At 38.7% G+C, this 23,640-nt stretch overlaps 4 protein-coding genes across 8 annotated transcripts in view; 2 read left to right on the top strand and 2 right to left on the bottom strand.

Annotated features, from left to right (window-relative positions):
- Positions 1-3,865, top strand: part of LOC111431479 (putative 3,4-dihydroxy-2-butanone kinase) — a 31,287-nt gene extending 27,422 nt beyond the window's left edge. For both annotated transcript variants that reach the window (XM_023068125.1, XM_023068127.1), the window contains one exon: positions 3,472-3,865. In XM_023068125.1, coding sequence (XP_022923893.1) covers positions 3,472-3,597 — 126 coding nt within the window. In that variant the 3' untranslated portion in view covers positions 3,598-3,865. The remainder of the gene's footprint in view (positions 1-3,471) is intronic.
- A 1,362-nt stretch (positions 3,866-5,227) lies between these two features.
- On the bottom strand, positions 5,228-8,131 carry LOC111431719 (protein indeterminate-domain 16-like). Of its 3 annotated transcripts, XM_023068431.1 has the most exons (5): positions 7,476-8,131; positions 6,969-7,368; positions 6,024-6,721; positions 5,728-5,866; positions 5,228-5,602 (listed from the first exon to the last, which is right to left on the bottom strand). In XM_023068431.1, the coding sequence occupies exons 1-4, from the start codon at positions 7,594-7,596 to the stop codon at positions 5,838-5,840; spliced, it is 1,248 nt and encodes a 415-aa protein (XP_022924199.1). In that variant the 5' UTR covers positions 7,597-8,131; the 3' UTR covers positions 5,228-5,602; positions 5,728-5,837. The 3 variants fall into 3 exon arrangements, with proteins under 3 accessions (XP_022924199.1, XP_022924197.1, XP_022924198.1); XM_023068429.1 differs by having other exon boundaries at positions 5,728-6,721; positions 7,476-8,127; XM_023068430.1 differs by lacking the exon at positions 5,228-5,602 and having other exon boundaries at positions 5,703-6,721; positions 7,476-8,127.
- A 3,390-nt stretch (positions 8,132-11,521) lies between these two features.
- On the bottom strand, positions 11,522-15,860 carry LOC111431735 (transmembrane 9 superfamily member 3-like). Its single transcript, XM_023068455.1, has 7 exons — positions 15,457-15,860; positions 14,803-14,843; positions 14,128-14,710; positions 13,873-14,010; positions 13,614-13,770; positions 13,051-13,535; positions 11,522-12,036 (listed from the first exon to the last, which is right to left on the bottom strand). Exons 1-7 carry the CDS (start codon positions 15,606-15,608, stop codon positions 11,817-11,819), a joined length of 1,776 nt encoding a protein of 591 aa, XP_022924223.1. The 5' UTR covers positions 15,609-15,860; the 3' UTR covers positions 11,522-11,816.
- A 1,222-nt stretch (positions 15,861-17,082) lies between these two features.
- LOC111431733 overlaps positions 17,083-23,640 on the top strand; it is an 11,223-nt gene continuing 4,665 nt past the window's right edge. The window contains exons 1-8 of one of the 2 annotated variants that reach the window (XM_023068454.1): positions 17,083-17,361; positions 17,874-17,916; positions 18,083-18,841; positions 18,959-19,294; positions 19,912-21,286; positions 22,231-22,510; positions 22,736-22,843; positions 22,922-23,200. In XM_023068454.1, the coding sequence (XP_022924222.1) occupies positions 18,100-18,841; positions 18,959-19,294; positions 19,912-21,286; positions 22,231-22,510; positions 22,736-22,843; positions 22,922-23,200 (3,120 nt within the window). In that variant the 5' untranslated portion in view covers positions 17,083-17,361; positions 17,874-17,916; positions 18,083-18,099. Of the gene's footprint in view, positions 17,362-17,873; positions 17,917-18,082; positions 19,295-19,911; positions 21,287-22,230; positions 22,511-22,735; positions 22,844-22,921; positions 23,201-23,640 lie in introns of both variants that reach the window. The other variant, XM_023068453.1, reaches the window with a different exon arrangement.

Raw genomic sequence — 23,640 nt, 5'->3', positions numbered from 1 at the left:
TTTTTTTTTTTTTTTTTTTTTTTTTTTTTTTTTTTTTTTTTTTTTTTTTTTTTTTTTTGTAATTGTACATTTTTATAGTTTAGAATTTTCTTGTTATCTATATATTTGATTCTCTTATATGAAATATGAAGAGCATTCTTTTAATACTGAGTGACATGGTGTCAAAGCCACCTCTAGGCTTTAGATTTCTCTGTTGGTAATTAGGGTTTCCTTTCTTCTAGTGAGGCTAAGGTTTGAAGTTTAGATCATCAAATTAGAGTGCCTATTTGTTATCACCATCCACCCATGGAGGAGTGACGCCGTTAGGATATTGGGATCGCCATCTTCATTTGTTAGAAATTGTCCCGTGTGAGACACACATGCTACTAGATGTCCCATATGCTTATGTCGTTAGGTGTCACAATCGCACTTTTTTTATAACAAAATGGCGATTGTTTGGCACATGTTCTATCCTAACGAACAAGTCAGTTATATGAAAAACGGGTTTTGCAGACAATCTCGATGTAGTCATAAGTCTCGGTTCACTTTTTGAGAGAATGTTTTATAAAACGTGATCGAGAAAATGAGTGGAAAACAATTTGAAAAAAAACATGGTCGGCAATTGCATTGAAAATATGTGGGTAAGAGAGTTTACAACACTTGGTTGGGGGAGGTTTAATGACTACTTGGTCCCCTAATATATTTTGAGAAGGAGAAATGATTTTGTCGAGATGGCACACTTACCAAAATTATAATAATGAAGTAATACAACCTGGAATCAAGATAAAAGAGTTTGGTATGACATAGACATGCTGCCACGGGCAACACACTTTGGACAAACATGATCATAGCACTATGCACGGACAAAAAAGGATTTGGCATGATATGGGCGTGCGGTCATGAGCAACACGCCTTGGACAAGTAGGATCGTAACACTATGCACTGACGAGTGCAAAGTGTCACGGCCCTATATTCTTGACCGTGCGGCGTCGTGATCTATACACGCTCACGACTAGCCTTAAGGGGAATTAAGCCCCATATATATTTTTCGCTCCGGCTTTGTGGCTTCGTCGGACCTTAGGCGAGGTTTGTCTTCGCCAATCGAACATCACTTGTGCGGAATCCAAGCTTGTCCAACCACACACGCCGCCTGTGCGTGTATGTTCAATCGTCTGCGACACATCCGACTTGCCTCTACGCTAGGCCAACTCATTCGGCTCGACCTTGCCTCTACTCGGACCAAGGTCTCTCAATACAACGTCGCATCCCATCTTGCCATCTCGATCCCCATCGACGGGGTCCATATGTCTTGACGCCATCCCGAGTCTCGGGATGTCGTCGGCCATCATACTCATTCAGTCGTGCCATCGAGAATGGGCCCGCGTGTCGCTCATCTCATCGGGGCTTCCCGAACATCCATCCATCCGGGTTCTATCGAGGCATAGGCCCTCCCGTGCCCATGCCGAGTCATTTACGGATACCGTACCGGATAGCGGGTGTATGTAGCAACCTCCGACACGCAGGCTAGGGCGCAATACCGGCACACCCGTGCCATCCGGTACTGTCCTTCAAAAACCCATTTCAAAGGAAGTCGCCCGAGACACTCGTCTCGGCACGCTCGCCCACACTGTGACACACGTATGTGCCACAGGGTAGCTCACTTAGGCCACAGGGCCCAGGGGTGGTGGAGAGCTAACACCATGGTACCCCTATAGTACATTTTGAGCCATTTTCATTCTAGCAGGAGTGACATGATTTTCGTGAGGTGTCATACGGTGTCGTGCATTGTCCGTCCAATGTCCGATCGACACCAAACTTGGCGAGCATTCATATTTCATATGGACGGACTTAACTCCCGAACCGCATGACCAAATTCCTTCCGAAACCTCGACTTTTGAGGTTAAGGCCCGGGGCCCTACCCGGCCCTTCAACAAGCCTATCTTGTCCTTCATGTCTATGCTGATGTCTCTGTTATGCTTGTGTCTCAACATGTCTTCAATACCCACTTTGCGTGGTGGTGTGTTGGATGATGCATCGTCCTCCTCGATCGCATCATGGCATTCTTCTACGTTGGCCCGCATATGGCCGGATGGGCGTCTCTTGAGGGACGCCCCTTTGCTTGTCATTGCGTGAGGGTCACAACCTACCCTCTTCATAGTAAGGTTGTGACACAGAGCACGTGGTTTATTTTGTGTTCTTGACCAGTCTGTATACTTGGATTCGCCAAAACCCAATTGGGTGTGAGGATATTTGGTGACTTTTTGTCTTTGGTTTTTTTTGCCGTTCAGAGCTGATTTTTTTTTTTTTTTTTTTTTTCTGTCATCATTTTATGTATCCCTAATGTATGAGATGTCTAAATTAATTTGATTTCTTTAGAGAATTACATTTCGTTTTTATAGGAAAAGACTAAATCTAAATAGATAAATAATTTAAATTTCCTAAATAATAGTAGTTAACTAAATCTAATTACTTCCCACAAGTATCCTTCCGACAATATCGAAAGAGTTCCCCTCAAAGACAGCGTTACTATGCTTGAAGTTGTACTATTCAATCTTATCTACGCAACATTGATATGGACGATCATATCATTGATGATCCACAAGATACTGACACAAAGTGGCTACATTCAAATCAAGAATTAAATTGGTAGTGAAGTAATTGATCAATCCAAAATCCTTCCCAAATTCATCTCCTTCAGCATCAATCCTTCCTCGTCCACCTGTTACTCAAGTGATGAGCTTCCAATTGTCCTTCGTAAAAGTAAACGCATTTGTACTTATCCTATGTCTTCAGTTGTTTCATATAACCCATTGTCCGTTACCCACGTACTCTTTTGTTACATCCTTCGGTTCTTTGCCCCTAACTCTGATCGGAAGATATATCTCATCTTGGTTGGCGAAACACAATGTTTATGAAGTTAAATGCTTCAGATGATAATAGTTCTTGAGCTTTAGTATCTCCTCTAACATGAAAGAAGGAAATTTGGTATGAATAGATGTTTGTAATCTAAGGTTAACCCTACTAGATCGGTTGAAACAATTTGTTGCTAACTGCCACGCTGAACTATGTAGGATTGATTATTTTGACACCTTTTTCTCCGGTCGACAGCCTACGCAAGCCATCAAATTTTGGAAACATTCCTTAAAAGTGAATTATAAAACAAAGAAAACCCGAAAAAGAAGCAGTGTTTGCAAGTTTGATATTTGAAAATCAAATATAAAAAATTAAATGGTTATTAAAAGTGTTCATTATTTTTTTGCATGACAGACGAACGTAGTACCCATAACTTACAAGGTTCTTTCCATCCAAACTCCCAATATTAATGATCGGGTTTAAAGAAATTCTTCTATGTGAACATCGATAAAATGGGGATAGATATATCTTTGTGAGAAGGGTATTTGATTGAAATGAGGGATATTATGTGGTGATGTATTACGTACACAATTGTGGATCTTTTCTTCCATGCTTACCGTTTTGGGATGGCTTGTGTAGGCTGGCCGTTCGTCCTATGTATTTGGAGAACTCCTCGCAGCAGTTCCAGATCCAGGTGCAATGGGCGCTGCAGCATGGTACAAAGCTGCGGCTATGGCTGTCAGGGACAAGAGCCTTCACACTTGACCGTTATTATTTCTTTAGTTTTTAACCATATTTTGATACTTATGACATGCATTTCTTAAAACTTGTTATTGAATTTTTTAAAAAAATCTAACTTTTGCATAATGCCGAAAAGCAAATTCATGTGGGGAGAGATTATCATAAATCATGTACTTGAACATGTGGAATGGATTTGAACTTTTGTGGAGTCCCTTCTCCAAAGGGCATTATTGTTATCTACTTATATAATTATAAGTGGTGTGGATACAACAACCCCAGGCTTAAAACTTAATAGTCTTCCCCTGGTGTAGATGGACGTGTTTATATCGTTTCTTTTCTTCTCATTCCTCTCCGACCCCTTCCTCCTCTCGTTTTTTCTTTTCTTCTTTTTTTCCCCCTCCTCTATCTCCATGATAGTCCAGATTTGGAACCAGAGATAAAGCTTGCATGGACCTAAATCTAACTCTTGGTTTGGAGAAATTATTCGATTGTATCATTTTAGTTAATAATTTTGCACCGTTGAGTGTATTAAAAGAAAAACATAGAAGTGTCTCAATCAGATTTTTGAATCCAGGATTTTATAAAGCAACTGTGAAACAACATATTTGTAGTGGTCTCTTTTTTATTATTATTATTTTTTTTTTTTCTATCAGAAGAGTCAAAGAAAGGGGTTCTAAAATTAAAAACTAATTAGGTTTACTTTCAAAATTGTCCATGAGAATTTGGTTTAAAGCTTAATTTCCAAGAAACACCCAAAATTAAAATCATGCAATTTCCTTCCTATGCATATACAATTTTTATTTATTTATTTTCAAATTTGAACAAATCTTCTCTCATTGATTCTAATCCATCTTATTTCTAAGTACACAAACAGAGATGTATATCTAAAAATTTGGAGACCAAATTTAGAGAGGTTAATTTTTTCTTGTGAGTTGGTCAAAATCTAAAATTGGGTACGCTTATGTTTTAAATAAATAATATTATACCAATACGATCAATTATTTAGGGTTCCACTGCACATGCAGAATTGATTAAAATGAAAGAGTTAGAACCAAGAAGTATATTGAATGGATTATATTATTCTCATTCCTATTCCTATGATTATTATTATTATTGTATATCTTTATAATATGCATGAATTAGGAGAAGGTGCGGAAGCAATAAAATTTTGAGTATAACTAAGTTGTGAAGAGCAGCAGTTGAATAGAATATAATTATTAATGGATGGAAAAGCGGTTGGTTGAATCCATGGCTAATATGGTACTCTGAGGGCTTGGTGGTGCAGCTTTCAACATTTTCTGAATTCATGTGGGTAATTAGTTGGTGGGGAAAAGAAAAGAAAAGATGGGTAACCCTAGGTGCAGGTGCAACATTGAAGGGAATAATATATGAAATGAGTAACCCTACGTGCCCAGTAGGACCCAGGGTTGACCAAAGTTTTGACCCAATATATATAAAGGTAATATTTTGGAAGGAAATGTAATTATTTGAAGTGTGCCTGCCTGGAAACAAGAAGATGGATGAAAAGGTCACGGGGGTTTCAGTGAATAATGCATGCAAAAAGGTGGTCTGGGTTAGAGAACTTTTGTCAAAGTTGATAAAGGTTCAGAGGGCCTTTGTTAACACTGTTACTCTTTATTCATTTCAACCAAAGTATAAGAAGAAGGGAGCGCTGATTCATATGTGGGTTTGGAGAGAGAAATGGTGTCTGGTAGTTGAGTTGAGAGGGAGGAGTGCAGGCTGATTATGCCATCAACTCCCCTTTACCAGAGTGGCACTGAAAAATAGGGTGTCTGTGTGGGATCTTATTATTCACATTTATCTCTCACTCTGTCCTCCTAGAGAAGAGAGAAAAACACACACACACACACACACTTTCCTATCTCTTTCTCTCTCCTCCTTACTTTTACTGATGCAATGTAATGATATTCAGTTATAAATATTGGTCTGTGCCGTTCTTAAATGCCCAAGAAAGAGAGTCGTATCCCTTCAACGCAGTGACATGACCAACACCCAATGCCCTCTGCACCTGCAATATACTCCAAACACTAAATCCAAAATCACCTATTATGAGATCAATTTTGTACTTCTTTTTTCTTTTTTCTTTTTTCTTTTATAAAAAAAATTAATACAAAGCAAACAAAAAATGCTTACCCATTCTATATTGAAGTCTGCAATAATTAATTAGCAAACTATCGGTGGGGGAAAAAAATTACAAAGCATCAACTGCCCAAGGGTACAACACTCCATCCCTCGACCTACAATCACAGCACTCTTTCTGCATATTTATTCACTACAAACATAAACAATAAAAATAAAGGAAGATTATTTATCAAGGAGACCATGAAAAAAAAAATGATCCATATACTATAATATAATAATATATGAGATGGGTAGGGAAGGGAAGGGTTAATTAGGTATAAGGGTTGCTTGATCTTTCTCTACTTCACCTTCGGTTGTAATGACTGAGGATACGTAACTGAATGCTACGGAAGTGTCATGGTCAGCGGGTGCAGTAGTAGTAGTAGTAGTTGTGGGCTTGGCTTGAAATTGCTTCTGGCATGCTTGACAAGTGATCTCAAGAAGGGTTGAGTTTATCTGTTTTATTGCCGCTTGTTTAAGAGCTGTAGCCTTATCTAACTCCGCCTGTGCCTGTTGCCTCATCCTCTTTGCGTTCACGAATTCTTCCTCTGCCATTTCTATCTGCCGCTTCGCCTGTTGCCTTGCCTCCTCCGCGTACGCCTTCTCCGCCATTGCCTCTCTTAGCTCTTCCCGCGCTTCTTCTCTAACACCCCCCGGCCCCCGGCCCCCACCTTTCTCATCATCCAACAACTGCACCCTTTTCTTCTTGTCCCCAAAATCACACGACCCGATCGAAAGCTGTAGTTGCGTGGAAGAACCTTCATTTGATGTAGAAGTTGAGAGTTTGAGGTCTAGATTGTGATGGCTATTATTATTGTTGTTGTTGATGATGGAGTCGTCGGTGGGGGCTAAGAAGATGGCAGTGGGTGGCGCCGTGAAGTTAGCGTCGCTGGGTGGGCTTGGACTGGAAGCCGTTCGGGACAAACACGCGGGGTGGAGGGTTTGGGATTCTTGGCGGAGATGCCCCATATTGCAAGCATCTTGGTGCTCTATAAAGCTCTCCACCCTATCACCTCAATTAATTAATCCAACTACGTGTATATATTTATTTATGCCGCCTAAAACCCAGTATTTAACTAAACACATGGTTCATCACTTCTAATGCTAAATATGAATTGAATTGATAGTATTTGGTGTGAGGAGGAAATCTGGGAAACGTTGACATAGAATTAAATAATGTTAAAAGGGGATGAAAAAGATTGGATTTGCGAGAAACAAGGGAGAAAGGGTGCAGAAGAAAAGATGATGAGTACCTAGAGAAAACGCGGCCGCAATCGCAAGAGTGGCCACGGGTGCCACAGGTTTTGAGATGGGCCTTGTAATCAGACTGAACGGCGTAGGCCTTGGAGCACTTTTCACAAACCCACTGCTTGTGGTTGCTGTGCTTTCTTCGGAAGTGCTTCTTGATGCCAACCAGATCGCCGAGGGCGTGGCAAGGGTCGTGGTGCAGACAGCTGGGCTCCGGGCAAACGAAAACCCTTTTCCGCACAACAGGAGTCTCCCTCTTCAACAGCTTCCAAGGCACCTTATGCCGCCGTCTGTGCATCTGTAGGTTCTGGTCCCTCTGGAACCCCTGGTTGCAGATCTCGCACACGTACCGGTCCGATTCTAGAAGTGTTTTGGGGGAGAGAGACACCACCTCTGCATCAGGATCTGCGCGCGCGCGCGCGCACACACACACACACACATTACCATCCATCTACTCACTCACAAACTTTACTTCCTTAAACCTAAAATCTTAAAATCAGAAATTGGGTTACCTGGGGTGCCCGCAGGCCTTCTTTTCCTCTTGTTGCTGTTGCTGCTTCCATTTTCTAAGCACGAGTAAGGCTCCGAAGAAGGAAGAGAGAGGGAGGCCGAGGCGGGCGTATTGGCTATCATGCCAAAGTTTTGAAGACCCAAATGATATCTCTTCAGTTGTGTGTAAATAGGAAGGAAGGAATAGATAGATATGAGATGTGAGGGTTGTTTTATAATATGTTTTGTCGAAGGGGAAGGGGAAGGGGAAGGAGGATGGGGCTACCACCTTCCCTCTCCTTGTTTTCTTCTAATAATCCTCATCTTCAGCGGCAAACACACCCCCACAAACAAACAAACAAAAACAAAAACAAAAACAAAAACAACACAAACTTCATTACGATCACTCCCAAACTCCTAAACAATACAATACGCCTACTCTGCTGCCCTTCTCCCGCACCCGTTAGAATTAAAAAGCGGAAGAAGAAAAGGGTGGGCGGGTGAATGGGAGGGACTAATTAAAATGTGTGGAAAGAGAGGAACAGCTTTTATAAAGCTCACACTGAAGATGTTGTAAAGTAAAGTCAGGTTCCAAGGAGGACATGGTCGTGAATCAAATCATAATTCCCTCCCCCCAGACGCTCATCATTAAACAAAACCACTTACATCTAATCACATATGAAAGATGCATATTCATTAACAACACAATTAGCATGAGTAAGATGATTGTTCTGTTCTGTTCTGTTCTGTTCTGATCAATAATCATTTTGTTTTAATATCCTGTGGGGACGAGTGGTGGGCCGTGAGTTGTCACCATCATGGGCTTCCTCACTTCCTTAGTGGGTTGGGCCGAACCTTCTCTCCCTCATCCCCTAATTACCTCCATGTCTTTTTCCCTCCTCTCTCATTGCCTTCTCTTTGTCTACTTTCGTCTACTCTCATTATATGTTTTGTTCACTTTTATATGTTTGCTATCTTTTACTATATTATTCCAACCACTCTTTTATCTTCTTTCTATTTTCTTTTTCTCTTCTAACTCATTGCTTCTGCTTATTTGAACATACGTAGCCAAATATTAACTTCAGGGGGATCATAAAAGTGGCTAAATTATTAGTGAATGAAAAGGAGGCTTAGAAGCATAATTTTGGTTGAGGAGTGAATGAATGAATGAATGAATGAATCTAAGGAGGTGGTGGAGGGGAGGGGAGGGGAGGGGACAATGGTACGTGGGTGCTTGCTTTTTCATGTCCTCTTTCCTTTGGGACTACACTCATAATCTCTTACATTTGTTCCCATTTCTTTTTCCACCTTTCAATCCACTTCCTTTCTTAACTAAACTCATTCTCCAATCATAATCATTACACTGTTTCTATTACTTTCTCTTCTTTTTTTTTCTTTTTTTTTTTTTTTAATCAATCTATGCTTCAACTCCCACATTCTTATCCATTAATCTACACTTGATTATATATATATATATATATATATATATATATATATATATATATATATATATCTTCATCAGCTTAACCATAGGACAAAAACCCAGAGCCGCTATCCAATGGGCCATCGGGGTCCCAACGGATGAATACTTATTTTTATATGAGAAGATATGATGAGAGGAAAGAAGCAACACAAGATTGTTTGTAGTAATATGAGGATGGGCGAATAAGATGTGAATTAAGGAAGAAAAGCATTTCATAATGATGTATATAAATTGGTTTGCATTATGGGAACAAAAGAAAAGCCAAGAAATTAAAAAAAATGAAAATGGTTGGTTGGTTGCATTAAGCCACTGGTTGAGTGGAGAATCTATAACCAAACTTGAGTCACAAGCCTGCTCTGCTCTTTTCACAAACTCCACTTTTTGTTTTCCTTCTGATCGATATTCTTTTAGCTCAAAACAAGATAAAACCCCTAAAAGCAGATAAGACGACCGACTAACATCCTCCATTTATTTATTTATTTTATTATTTTATTATTTTATTATATAAACTACACTTTGTTTTACAAAAAGGGGATGTGTATGTAAAAAATAAACAAAAATAATTGAGAGAATTATTGAGAAATAAGAAATAGAAACAGTAAGTGGTATTCAGAGAGAATATATTTGGAATTAAAGAAGAAATGAGGTAGCTATATATGGAAACATCAAATCATGAGAGACAGGAATAAAAAGAAAAATAAGAAGTTGACATATAAGTTGTGTTTGTGTGATTGGGGCCATATAGAACGAATGAATAATAATACTAATAGTACAAGAAGGGGAAGCTTGGTACATATCAAAAATTGAAATGGAAGTTAGTGGTTGATAGATGAAGGTGGAAAAAGTAAGTTTGTATAATTAATTAGAGCAATGGAGATGGGCAATGGGCATGCAGAGAAGCAGATGCATGGGAGAAGAAGAGCCTAACCCCAACCCTGTGTTATTATTATCTATATATATATATATATATATATATATGTTGAAAAACGTCAATTAAAATGGGAATTTTGGAAGAGACAAATACATATTGGTGGATGATTTGTGTATTAAGGACAGGATTGAAGAGGGAAGGGTGTGGGATGTCGGGTTTGGGCTTCTACTTCTTGTCGAAGGATGATTACAAAAAAAATTAAAGAAGCGGGCATGTGTGTGTGGATGTGGGTTTCTCTCTTTTTATCTTTTTGGTTGTAAATGTGTAGCCTTTTCTTGGAAGATGACCTTTTAGTCTCCATGTGGCTCTCTATCGCCTTTCACTTCCAGTGTCATCTCACATGCAACACAAAAACACGTACACCCCTTTGCAAATATATGAATGCTATAATTAAATTAACATTTTAGAAGAGTGGCGATAACATACATCTTCCATGCAACCGAGTGACACCCCAAAGGCATTCCATTCCAAGTAAAGTAAAAAGAAACAAAAAGCGGTGTGCAGAGAAAAGAAAGGAAAAGGAAAAAGAAAAAAAAAAAAAAAAAAAAAAAAAGCTGAAGCAGTGAGTGGCCGTGGCAGCGGAAGTGGGTCTGTGGTAAGCAAAAGCATGGCATGCAGTAGGCTCTGGGTGAGGGAAGGATTAATAAGCATATATTTAGGGTTTAGATGAAAGAAAGAAAGAAAGAAATAAAGAAAGTTGGGGGCAACAAAGGGTAATCATCAACGTTGCAGCTGGGGGCCCATGGAGGTTACGGTTAGGCATCTCTTCTTTCTTTCTCTCTTTCTTTCTTTCCTTCTTTCTTTCCTTCTTTTTTATGTTGTAAAGTTGAGAGAGAGATGAGTAGCGATGACTCAAGAAACAGACCATGTGAGTGGGGGAGGGAAACTCATATCATCTTTTAAATCCAAAAAATACATCTTTTTTTCCACCCAAATTAATTATTAATTAAACCCCTAAAAGTCAAACCTCACTTCATCCCAATTATATATATAATTTAATACTAACTTTGATTATGTCTCTCATAAATCTTTGCAACTTTTGCTTTTACCCTTAAAACTATTTTTTTTTTTAATTTTTTTATTATTATTATTTTGGATCCCCAGTTTTCCAGTACATTTGTTAGTACATTTGTTTGGTTCATTCGTAAGCCCAAAACGTCAAGTCACCAACCTGGTCTGCGTAATAGAATTGTGGGAGCCCATTCCGGAAGGGTATGTTTTGGGAAAGCACGTGGTGTATGGAGAAATCCAGTTGCAAAATTGTTTGGGCCAAACATATAACTGCAACGAACAACACATACCTGCATTGCACGAATAGTGTGAGAGTACCCACAGGCCATTACACAAATTTCTTGTTATTATTATTGTAGATGAGATGCGGGCAGGGCAGGGAACCTATATCCAAACACATCGTTGGAGGTTGCTTTGAAGCCATCAGCGAGGACCAATTTGTCTGTGGCAATTACGACCAAGGATTAATTACACAATAAGGGACTAATCATACTGGCGTTTTATAGTTCTATGTCATTTGGAACTGTTCTGAGTTTGTTCAACTGAAACTACTTCGGGTTTAAATAAAAAATTGAGGAACTGACCCACCAAAAATGAATTCAATTTCTGGACGAGTATTTCATCATAAAAGAGCGTTTGACACTTGAGAGGAAGAACAATAATGTATTGGACAAACTTCAGATTAAAACAAAAGCGTTGCAACTATTATACTGGTACAAACTCCGTCCCCAAGTTCGTGTCTGGCACCATCATCCATCCTGTCACCATACTGCTCAGCTCTTAGAGCATAATATCTAAACAAATTGCTGTCATGTCACCAAGAAGACAAAAAAAAAGGACTGCTGCAGGTAACTTTTCTACATAGAAACCTATGAATATGAAAAGTTAAAAGAAACATGACTCTGTCTTCTCAGCATTAAGTGATGGGTGGTACCAGGACTACTCGCACTTGATGGATCGATATATGTGGCGAACAAAAAGCAAAGCTGCTCGAAAACCAATAGCTCCAAGCATCAGGAAGAAGCCATAGCAGACACAGGCCATGTAGCCAAAGAAAAACGATGTTTGCATAAACCCAGACATATCAGAGCGAGCATAGTAGTAGTACAAACAATACGCATAGATAAATAAGCCAGTTGACCCACCGCAAAGAAAAGATCTGCAAACGAATGAAGTCAAAGGAACAAATTAATCATGGCTTTATATTCCAAGTCACAGTGCTCGAAAGGTCTACATCAATAGTTCTATGGTATATCAAAGATTCAAATACCTACATAAACTGCCACCTCATCCAATATTGAAAATACCAGCACGTAAATGCAATCTAAATATATTAGTATTCATGGATAGATGTTAAATCTGACGTCTGTGTCATGGTCTAAGCGAAATGCATTCCAAACAACGAATCATAAAGTAACAGTTGCACAAACAAAACACTTAGGTCTGTCACATTAACGACTACTATGAGAAATCTGACAGCTTTCAGTATTCATACAAACACCTTTCTTGCATGCTTAGGCAACCAACTTTTTTTCAAAGTAATCAAAGCTACCAGAAGAGTAATGTTCAAGACAGGGGAAAAAGGGTGATGATAAGCAACTATAAAGCACGGAGACGCTAATATAGGAGAAGAATCAGTGTTCGGACACGTCCGACACGCAAAATTGCGTCCCCCCTTGTATTATTATTTTTTTTAATTTTGGAAACGCAGTGCGTCACAGACACCCATATAAAAACCCAAATGGCCAAACCTGATCGGCAGCGTTGGCGGAGGTGGTTGGCAGCACATAGACAATCGGCCGTAGGGAAAGAAAACATGATTCTTTTTTTTTTTTTTTTTTTTTCTTGGAACGACAATCATCCTGAATGACTATCATTAACTTCTCAGAATTTTTACCTTGTAAACAAAATTATTTCTCATAAATGCCATGTTCAACAAGAAATCATGTCATAATTAATGAAACAGGCTTCATCCTGCCTCTATTATCATCAGAAAATTGGAGCAAAAAAATGAACAAAAATAATATCCACTTGAATTATTCTACAAATAATTAGGATTATAATTTATAAGCTTGAAAAAGGATGAAAAGGACGCACACATGACAAAAGTTTCAAAATTACTAAAGAATGTAACTAATCATTAGCTAGCTACAAAGGGGCAGTAGTTGCATACCTCCACCACCATTCATGATCCTCGGCAGCAAGTTGGAAGTATGTTAATGCCACAGTAATGAATGCCGTAACTATCAGGAGAATAATGAAGACAAGAAACAAGATGCTGTATATGGTGTAAATCCTGTGGCCCCACACACTGGCAAATATGTAGTATAACTCAATGTATATGGCACTGAAAGGAAGGAATCCAGCCATTGCCATCTGTGGAATTGTCCCACGGTACCAAGGCAGAGGTGGAATCTCTCTAGGATATTTAGTGGTACGCACTGGAGCTTGAAATTCAGCCTTGCTGTTTTTTCCAGCAATTCCACCCAACACCAGCAAAGGCGATGTTACAAGAGTCCATATGAGAACTATTACAACAATAGTACCAAAAGGAAGGGCAGCAGTTGCTGTATAGGCAATTGCAACGGTATTTAGAAAGCAAAATGTCAGAAAAAGAGGCCCACAGAAAAGGCATCCCGTCAACAGTAGATTCCTAACCTATCATTTAGAAATCAAAGACCTTGTTAGCCCAAAATACTGAAGTAATTGAAAGAAAATAATTCAAAGAGAAAGTACCCAGTTTGTTCCCTCGAGCTGGCAGTAAAAGGAAGTTGCGATATAGCCAGCAATCCCAGATGTGAGAGCATAAATTACAACTAGTGCAGTGAATAATGCCCCTCGGTTGTATGGATAAAACACTCCAACAAGCGCAAGTATGAAAATGAACACTGTACTGTAGAATTTATGTACAAAGTGTCAACACAAAAATGTTGGGGATGGGGGAACCAGAGGTTCCTAAATAGTAGCTGTGATGGTTGACAGGACTATTACTTACAGTGTAAACAGTTGGGTACCAGAACCAAGACAGGCTGCAAAAAGAGACTTGTGTTTCGGGTACCTAAATACATCACCATGTATGTATTTCCATCCAGTCTCTTCCTGGTCCTCAGCTGATTCCTCATCATGGGCATATCTATATCATAGACACAGAAGGGTAACATACAAAGACACTGGCTCCCGTAGAATAAGGCACGAAATTGAAATGACAGGCAGAACAAACAATGGAAAAAAGAACATTAAATCTTCTTACTTGACAAAGTCATTTTTAAGCACTCGCATAAGAATGGTGGCAAGAAATCCAGTAAGGAGCAGGACAGTTACACATGAGTTTATAATTGAGAACCAATGAATTTCCAAATGATGAGGCAGTGACGACGATTGGGAGTACTTATCCATCCTATTCTCAAATGGGGTGGTTGTCTCCTTCCATTTTACAGTGTATAGAAATTCGACATCAACTTCCTTATCCTCTGTGAGATCAACAAGAGCATTGGGGTCCGTTCTGACATTTATTTCAACAACACGATCCTTGTTATAAAATATATCAAAATGGATATGCTTGTATAGGTAGTATTTGAAATCACTCGGTTCTTTTCCTTCCTTGTCAACCTTTCCTATGAAACCCCAAATTGGCAAATCATCATAATACATTTGAAAGTAGTAGTCCTTGTCTACTGCAGCACGGAATTTAGCAACGTCTTCCTTTGAAAGCTTTTTCTGGCAAACAGAAGTGGCATCCTTCTCCTGCAAGAAGTCAAGTTTGTATGGGGCACTAACTAAACGATCTCCATTTAATACTTCACCAAGAGCCTCCTTTTTCTCCTTCACGTCATCTGCAATTTAAATTCATATAATTGGTTATCCAAATTCCAACTAACAAATATCCTTCTGGAAGCTTGGGGGAATTAGCACAAGCGACACACACCTGGTACGCAGAATGGGAGATCGAAGTAGCGGTAAGTTTCACTGTCACCAAAAAAGAAAATGCATTATGTCAGATGAAGTGTCGGGTAGCGAATTACAACATCTTCTAACGCCTATGAAGCTGCATCCTATACTTTTCATAAGTTAGAGTCTCGAGTAAATCTTATTTCAATGAACCAAAATGAATCGACAAAAAAAAGAAAAAAAAAAAAGAAATGAAGTTAACCCGTTAGCATGAAAGATGGAAATTCAAATATTCTAGCAAGAAAGCACGCCACAATACAAAAACAGGGAGGCTGTTACTTTGTTTAGGAATAAACAGAATATCTTGAAGACGGTATCTCGAGTGTCTTGAATATTCCCCATGTATTTAACGGTAGACGAACATTAAACAGAAAAAAAAAATGCAGTAAGTTAGGTCGACGATTTAGCAGATCAGAAGTAACATTTCCGGTCAATGCATTGACTGCATAAATTAGCTCAGATCTGGGTTGAAATCATCAAATCAACAAGTAATTCAATCTGATGAAAGCTAGCGGCTACAAAATTATGAATCAAATAGTAGCGGAGGAGAAAACAGTGATGAAATGGTAGATCTTGTAAAAGAATGAAGAAGAGGAGCGTAAGGGAATTGAGTAGAAGAAGGTGGCATTACCTCGGATTATGAAATGGGCCAACTTTGTTAGCATAGAGAGGAACAGGATCTCCATCTTTATAGCGATGATCCGATCCATCAGATCTCACCTGAACAGATCCGCAGAGGAAAACAAGTAAGGCGATGAATACCACCGCCCCAAATCTTCCCATTGTGAAGGAAGCAGAGAGGTGGAAGCAGGGAGTGGTAAGAGAAGAGGAGGGAGAGAAGAAAGGGAAATGGGAAGAAAGGGATGGGATGGGATTGCGATAATGGGGGGTTTAGAAAAAATGAGGAGGGAAGAGAGCGTTTTAAGGTCGGAAGTCGATGAGGGGTTGGATTAAGGCTGGGGCTTGTTTGCTGGGCCTGAGCCTGAGACTGCGCTCACACGCCCACACACACTCGAACTGAAAGAGATGTGGCGTCGTTTAAAGACGTTTGATGCCTCACCTACGCCGACAGTGGCGGTCTTTGCAAGGCCACTTCTTCGCCCTTTCCTTCCTTTTACGCTTCCACCGTCTCTTTTCCCTAGTGTTTGACATTTCCATCCAGCTTTTATTTATTTATTTATTGCTATTTTCATCTTCATCCAACCATTTAATTCAGTTGGGTAACAATTTAATTATGTATTAATTCTTTCCATTTCTTTTTAACAACTTACAATTTCCTAACACACCCAATACTTTCATTCTACTCAAAACTTTTAATTTAGTAGAACCGTTTAACATAATTTAGCATCATTCACAAATATTCATCTTATAGTTTTAATTTTTATATACTAAAATAAACGAAACTTATTAAGTTGGTAGTTAATGACACCGTGAGATGAGATGACATTTCCACACTAGGAAGGAGTTAATAAATTGGATTATATGGTCTTTAAATATAGAAAAATTGTAACGAGTAGGAAAAGGTTGATATATATATATATATATGTATGTATTTTATTGTCTCTTGGGTTTAAGGTTTATATATAATTTATGTCATCTTAAAAAAAAGAACCCCACCACTTACCCATAACAAGTCCACACAGCAGCTATAGAGTTAAAACTTCAAGCACAACTTGTTTTTGGCAAGAGAAAATAAGGCAATTCATTGCAACGACGCGTATATAATATTAATTAAAAGATATTGTCCCCAAATAACTAATATGATGGAAACATTTGGCATATATGGGTCCAAGATTATAAATGATGTTAAAAGTTGTTTGACGAGCTATTGAAATTTTTGTAGTGAAAGATATAAAACTAGTTTGAAAGTGATTGAAACGAATGTTTACATACTAGTTTAAATTATGGATATGAAGTCCTAAGGTTTGAGTAATGGATATTACGGTTCGCGGAAAGAGAAGGTTGGATTTGTGGGTCCAACAACAAAAATGAGCAGCAGTTCATTAAGGTGTGTGAACAACACAGTGGATGGAGCTAAGCAAGGGCGTGGGTTTGCTGGCAGACACCTAATTAAGAATTAAGAACCTGGACGAACTAAATTGAAAACAACAAAATGAATCTAACCTTACACCAATCAACAACGGTGGTATTATAATTATAGTCTAGATTTAGAAAAATCAGAAAATAGTTATAGAGGCGAGCGATGAATATCAGAAATGAAATACGTAATCGATAGGAAGACATCAGAGACGTTGCGCATAACGATGAAAGCATAAAAAATTGAAAATATTTGATGCAAGAAAAGTTTAAAATAATGAAAAAGACCAATGAATGCCTCGAAAAGTATCTAACTGGCCTTAGGTCCACCAGTTGAATTCGAGACGGCAGGCTGGGCTCCCAGAGAGAAAAGGGAACTGAGAGAGAGAGAGAGAGAGAGAGAGAGAGAGACCAGAAAGCGTAGCAGGCAGCAGCGACACAGCGGAAACCGCCCATCGTCCTCTGTCACCACCTCTAGCACTTTACCAGCAACCACCAGGTGCTGCTTTCTTTCTCCTCCATTTCTTATTTTCCCTTTACGGACTTGTCCTTCCTTTTCCTCTTTATATTTGTTTAAATCCACATAGCTTCTATTGGGCACGAACAACAAAATCGTCAGATCCCGCTTGTTTTAGGGTTTCTGTGAATATTTCATTTTGGCTCGTGATGTCGTTAAACTGCCGTCTGAATGAATTCATCTCCACTATATGTCGCGTCCGTTTGGATTCAGGCGATACTGGACAGGCTAACACTACGGGTTCTGTTGTCGTTTACTACCAAGTGCCCCATTTTCGATCACAATTTAAGAATCGGTGATTAATCGGCGATAGAAAGGGTTTCTGGCCGGAACCGGAGTGGGACACCCTGCGTGGGCTTATTTATGCAGCTTTGATTTTTTTTACGTTTGCCGCAAGAAAACGACATTTTTTCCATTTATTGAATGCTCTTTTTATGTGCGGGGAGAAGTATCTTCCAATTTTCTAAATTTTGGATTTCCCCGTTGTTCCACAGTTCGAGGAGACAGAATGGCGCGCTGAGTTGAGCTTAGTACCAGGTCAGTTTCCTTTAATTATTGAAAGGAATCTAGCAAAATGCCGTTATATTACCCACATTTCTTCTTGATTCTCTCATAACCTTTGCAAGCAATGGAGTTTCATCTCGGTAATGTTACGATATAATTTGTTAAAATGAATTCCACGCCCACTTTGATGATTTTGCAGATTCTTAGTAGCTGAAAATGGTTGATACAAATTCAATCGATGTAATTCTGGACTTCTTAAAACGGAATCAGTTCACGAGAGCCGAGGCAGCATTGCGAAGTGAGCTCTGTAACCACCCAGATTTGAATGGGCTTCTCAAGAAACTCACGCTTGAAGAGAAGAGTAGCGGGGACACGTTGGAGGTAGAAAACGGGGACAAACCAATGGTGGAGAACCGACTGGCAGGTTCACAAATTAACTTTGATGTCTCCAAGGAACTTATTGTCAAGGAAATAGAGTGTGGAGGTGGTAGAAATGGTTCTGAAAGCAAATGGAAAAATGATTGTGTGTATGGAGAGAGGAATAAATCAAATGAAGCAGTTGGAACAAGTGATAGGAGCTTCACCTTTTCTCAAGGTTCAGACGATACCGTGCTTGATTTATATTCATGGAAAGTTAAATCTAGTAATGGTCTGTCTGGAGTTTCCCAGAATGATGGGGTTAAGGATGCAAACAACTTTCTTGAACTTCAGGTATCTGAAAAATCCGGATATCATCCTGGAGAAGTTTCTGAATCAAGAAAAGCCAACTTCAAAACAGGTGAAAGTGTTATTTCATCTGGTGAAAAGAGAGACTTTTGGCATGGAAATTCTAGCACAGCAAATGTGGAAACCAAATATGACATTTCCCAAAGATATGAACCAAAGGAACTAGATCAGCAAGTTAAGGCTGCCTCTGTATACGTTAATGAAAACACTGCAGATATTTCATGGTATAAAGGTAAAGATTCTTCATCATCAGATTTGTTGATTGATTGTTCTGTGAAGACTGTTTTTCCATTCTCCAAGGGAGATGTGTCAAACAGTTATGATAGCACGATTTGTTCTGACAAACTAGATGCAAAGAGACAAGCAGAGGTGAATGATATAAGGGCAACAATTAAAGAGCAGGTAGATGAGGTGGGAAGAACTTTATATTTTGGCAGATCTCAGGATAATGCTGAGCAAAAAACTCTAAGCAGTTTAAGTTTAGCTCTCGTGGCTGAAAGTCAGAAGGAGGAATTGCCTCGATTGCCACCTGTTAAACTTAAGTCTGAAGACAAGCCTTTGATTCTTAGTTGGAAGGACAACTTTGAACGTGATGGACAAATTGCAAAATTTACTAGCATTGACAGCTCCCTTCTTATAGGGTCCTATCTAGATGTTCCTGTTGGGCAAGAAATTTCGTCTTCTGGTATGCTCTTACACTATAGAGGCAATTCCTTTTACTCTATAGCAATTTGATACTTTCCGAACAAGTTTTGGTTTATTGTCATCCTTTCCTTATAATTTTGATGCTCTTCTTTCCTCGTGCTATCTCGATTTAAAATTGGGATAGAGTAGAACTGGGTCAGCTGGATTGACACTTAATAAAAAAAAAACCTTTTCTAATGTAAAAGTAGTTCCATCCTAATTATTATTAGGCTTTCTTGGTGGTCACTTAATTTTTCTTGACAACAACAATTTTAATGGTTCAAAAGTGCAGCTGAGCAGGTTTTCTAGATGTAACCAAGACAACATCATTATGGCAAGGTCACCTGATGTTTTGTTTGATCAATTCATGCTTAGTACTTCAGTATTTCATTTCAACCACATGCTAATTGCTAACATAAGTCTTTTTGTGTTTCATATCTGATTCAGAGTTTTCTAATTGCTAACAAGCGATTTTCTTTCAAGCGATTTTCTTTCAAAGTTTCAGTTTCATATCTGATTCAGAGTTTTCTAATTGCTAACATAAGTCTTTTTTGTGTACTCATCGTGTAAATTCCATTTTAAATATTCAAAGGATATAATGTTGAGATTAAATTGAAGGTGGAAAGAGGAATGCTGGTGGCAGTTGGTTGTCTGTTAGCCAGGGAATTGCAGAGGATACATCTGATTTAGTTTCTGGTTTTGCCACTGTTGGTGATGGCTTAAGTGAGTCTCTAGACTATCCTAATGAGTATTGGGACTCTGATGAATATGATGATGATGATGATGTTGGATACATGCGGCAGCCTATTGAGGATGAGACATGGTTTTTGGCTCATGAGATTGATTATCCAAGTGACAATGAAAAGGGAACAGGGCATGGAAGTGTTCCAGATACGCAGGATAGAGCTCAAACCAAAGGTGAGGATGATGATCAATCTTTCGCTGAGGAGGACTCTTACTTTTCTGGTGAACAATATTTTCAATCAAAACATATTCAGCCAGTTTCAACTGCAGAGGATCCTATGGGGTTGACTGTGACTGAAATGTATGGGAGGACCAATGAGAATGATTTAATGGCTCAATATGATGGGCAGCTGATGGATGAAGAGGAACTGAACTTGATGCGTGCTGAACCTGTGTGGCAAGGTTTTGTCACCCAGACTAATGAGCTGATAATGTTAGGGGATGGGAAAGTTGTAAACGAGTCTAGAAAACCAAGATATGATGATATTGGTGCGGATGATGATCAACATGGTTCAGTTAGATCAATTGGTGTGGGGATCAATAGCGATGTGGCTGATATTGGCAGTGAAGTACGTGAAAGCTTGGTGGGAGGCAGCAGCGAGGGGGGAGATTTAGAATACTTCCATGACCACGCGGTTGGAATTGGTGGCTCCCAACTTCCGTATAATGATTTAGACAAAAAATATTTGGATAGATCTAACAGGGATAAGAAGAGCTCTAGTAAACATCAGTCAAATAAACAAACATCTAGGAATGATACAAGCACGTACGCACAGATACAGAACCCAGGTGATGGGGGATTTTCATTTCCCCCACCGTTGAGCGAGAGACAATTGGTACAGGCATGTTCGAGCAAATCTTTGTGGTCTAACAACCCTAGCAGAGTGATTAATGATGAAAATGATACTTCTTTGAATGCTTTGATGCAATCTAACAACAATATACTGGCTTCTTGGGGGCCAAAAAATTCTGATTCTTCACCTGATAATAGTCTTAGGGATGAAAACAATGCTGATGCTGTAAGGTCCGGTAGTTCAAGTCCTTCCATGCTTTCCAATTATCATTACACGGAAAGAGGGCACACCAAGATAGAAAATGATGATAAAATTAGTAGCGTAAGGGAAGAAGATCCTGTGGCATCACTTGAGGATGAAGAGGCAGCTGCCGTGCAAGAGCAAGTAAGGCAGATAAGGAGTCAAGAGGAGGAATTTGAGTCTTTCAACCTCAAAATTGTTCATCGTAAAAACAGGTATGCATTGGATGGCACCCATCAATTTTTAATTGATCAATCCTTGTTTCTTATCTGAGATTCTGCTATTGAGTGATCTGAGGACTGTGATTAAACCTGTACACATAATATTTAAGTAGTGCTTTTGTCATTGTTCTTTTTTGTCTCCCGTAATAAAAAATATATTCTCTACTATCTTCTCATAAGAAATCTCCATGCTTCTTTTACAAGTCTCTGCGCCTTCAGATGCTGTATCATCTCTTACCCTCTAGGAGTCCATGATGTCTTACTTGCTCCAATTATATGAATTATGTCATTTCTGTTTCATGACTGATTCGTACTGTTTTTTTTTTTTTCCAATTTGCTGATGGGGATATAGATTTAAATGAGAAAAAAGAATTGGTTCTTTTTCTGTCATTTGGATTGCTGGAATGTCCGAAGGTGTGTGAATTTTCACATGGGGGGAAGAGATTAGATTCTTAATTGACCAAATGGCAACTGTTTTTTCTTTCTTTCTGAACTTCCATCCCTTCATGCTTCGTTTTATGTGAACTGTCTCATTCTTTGGCTTGTTGACAACATTTTCCATATAATATTCCTTCTTTTTATAATTTTTCATATAGTATCTCATTAAAATTTTCAAAATTAGACAATGTTCGTATGGGATTTTGATGAATAATTCTTTTGAGATTGCATACGAATATTTGGGCCTCTGTCTCTTTATTCGAGTGGTGGAAGACTTCATTATTTGTTTGTTTTTATATTTATCTTTATTTTTATTGTTATTTTGTTATTCTTATTATAAAACGGTAGTTATTCTTTTGTCTTTTTATTGTAGCAAGACATTTACTTTGTTTAAGCTCTTTGGGAGAAAAAAGAATCTTCTGGAGCATTTTTTGAGTCTGTTGTGAATACTTACTAATAAGTACGCCCAAAGTTTTAATCGTTGTGTTATTTTTACTTAGAACTGGCTTTGAGGAGGACAAGAATTTCCATGTGGTATTAAATTCTGTAATAGCTGGACGCTATCATGTCACTGAATATCTTGGGTCAGCTGCATTCAGCAAGGCTATACAAGCACATGACCTGCACACAGGCATGGATGTATGCATAAAGATTATAAAGAACAACAAAGATTTTTTTGATCAAAGTCTTGATGAAATAAAGCTTCTAAAATATGTTAATAAGCACGACCCAGCAGACAAATACCACATTCTACGACTATATGATTACTTCTACTATCGGGTAAGTGCTGACTGGTCATACATGCTTATTTCAGTGATGGATTATTTTTTCCTTGTCCAGTCATGTATAGTCTTTTGTAGTAATTGTTTTTAAACAGACATCAATAATTCCCTCAGATTTTCAAGGGTATATGAAATACGTAATATGGAAAATTAGCATTTATTGTCATTCTTTTTCCTTAAATTTGTCTCATTTTTGGTTGAATTGTACCCCCTTCCCCTCCAGGAGCATCTGTTAATTGTGTGTGAACTTCTGAAGGCAAACCTATATGAGTTTCACAAATTTAATAGAGAATCAGGAGGAGAAGTATACTTCACTATGCCGAGATTGCAGGTGTGTGAGGGTGAATAATTTTTGTTAAACTTTTTGACAGTCGCATTGTGCTAAACCAATTAAAATGATTCGTTGCAGTCCATTACAATTCAATGCTTGGAGGCACTTCAGTTTTTACATGGTCTTGATCTTATACATTGCGACTTGAAGCCTGAAAATATACTGGTGAAAAGTTATAGTAGATGTGAGGTGAAAGTTATCGATCTCGGAAGTAGTTGTTTTGAGACAGATCATCTTTGCTCCTACGTTCAATCCCGATCCTACCGTGCCCCAGAGGTTATCTTGGGACTTCCGTATGATAAGAAGATAGACATATGGTCTCTTGGCTGTATCTTGGCAGAACTTTGTACTGGCAATGTAAGTTTTACTCAACCACGTATATCAACTATGTTTGTTATATTTATCGTTTGAGGTTTGTGTTAAAGTAGTTTCTAGGTTTCAGAATTGAATAATCAAATCCTTACGTGACAATTTTTAAAATAAAAAGATAATAATACAGAATGTAATAGTAATAATTATATTATTATAAACAAATAATTACAATAAGAAAACCCTTCCGTTCCCCCTTCCTCCTTCCCTCCCTTCCCCAACGCGGGCGCCCATCTTCTTCTCTCCTCTTCCTTTTCTTCTCCACCCGTCTGCCTCACGCCACTAACCTTACCTTGCCGTTCCCGATATGTTTCCTTCTTCATTTTTTTTCTTTTAGACAGGCTCTGTTTTATTGTTAGGAGTGGGTTATTTTTCAGATTGACGAAGAAGATGGTGAGCTGAGTTTTTTTTTCAGCTTGAAGGGGGGG

Source organism: Cucurbita moschata, unplaced genomic scaffold (genome assembly GCF_002738365.1).
Source record: "Cucurbita moschata cultivar Rifu unplaced genomic scaffold, Cmos_1.0 Cmo_Scf00036, whole genome shotgun sequence".
NCBI lineage: Eukaryota > Viridiplantae > Streptophyta > Magnoliopsida > Cucurbitales > Cucurbitaceae > Cucurbita > Cucurbita moschata.
The sequence above is the reverse complement of the archived record's forward strand: the minus strand, read 5'-3'. Positions and strand labels throughout refer to the sequence as shown.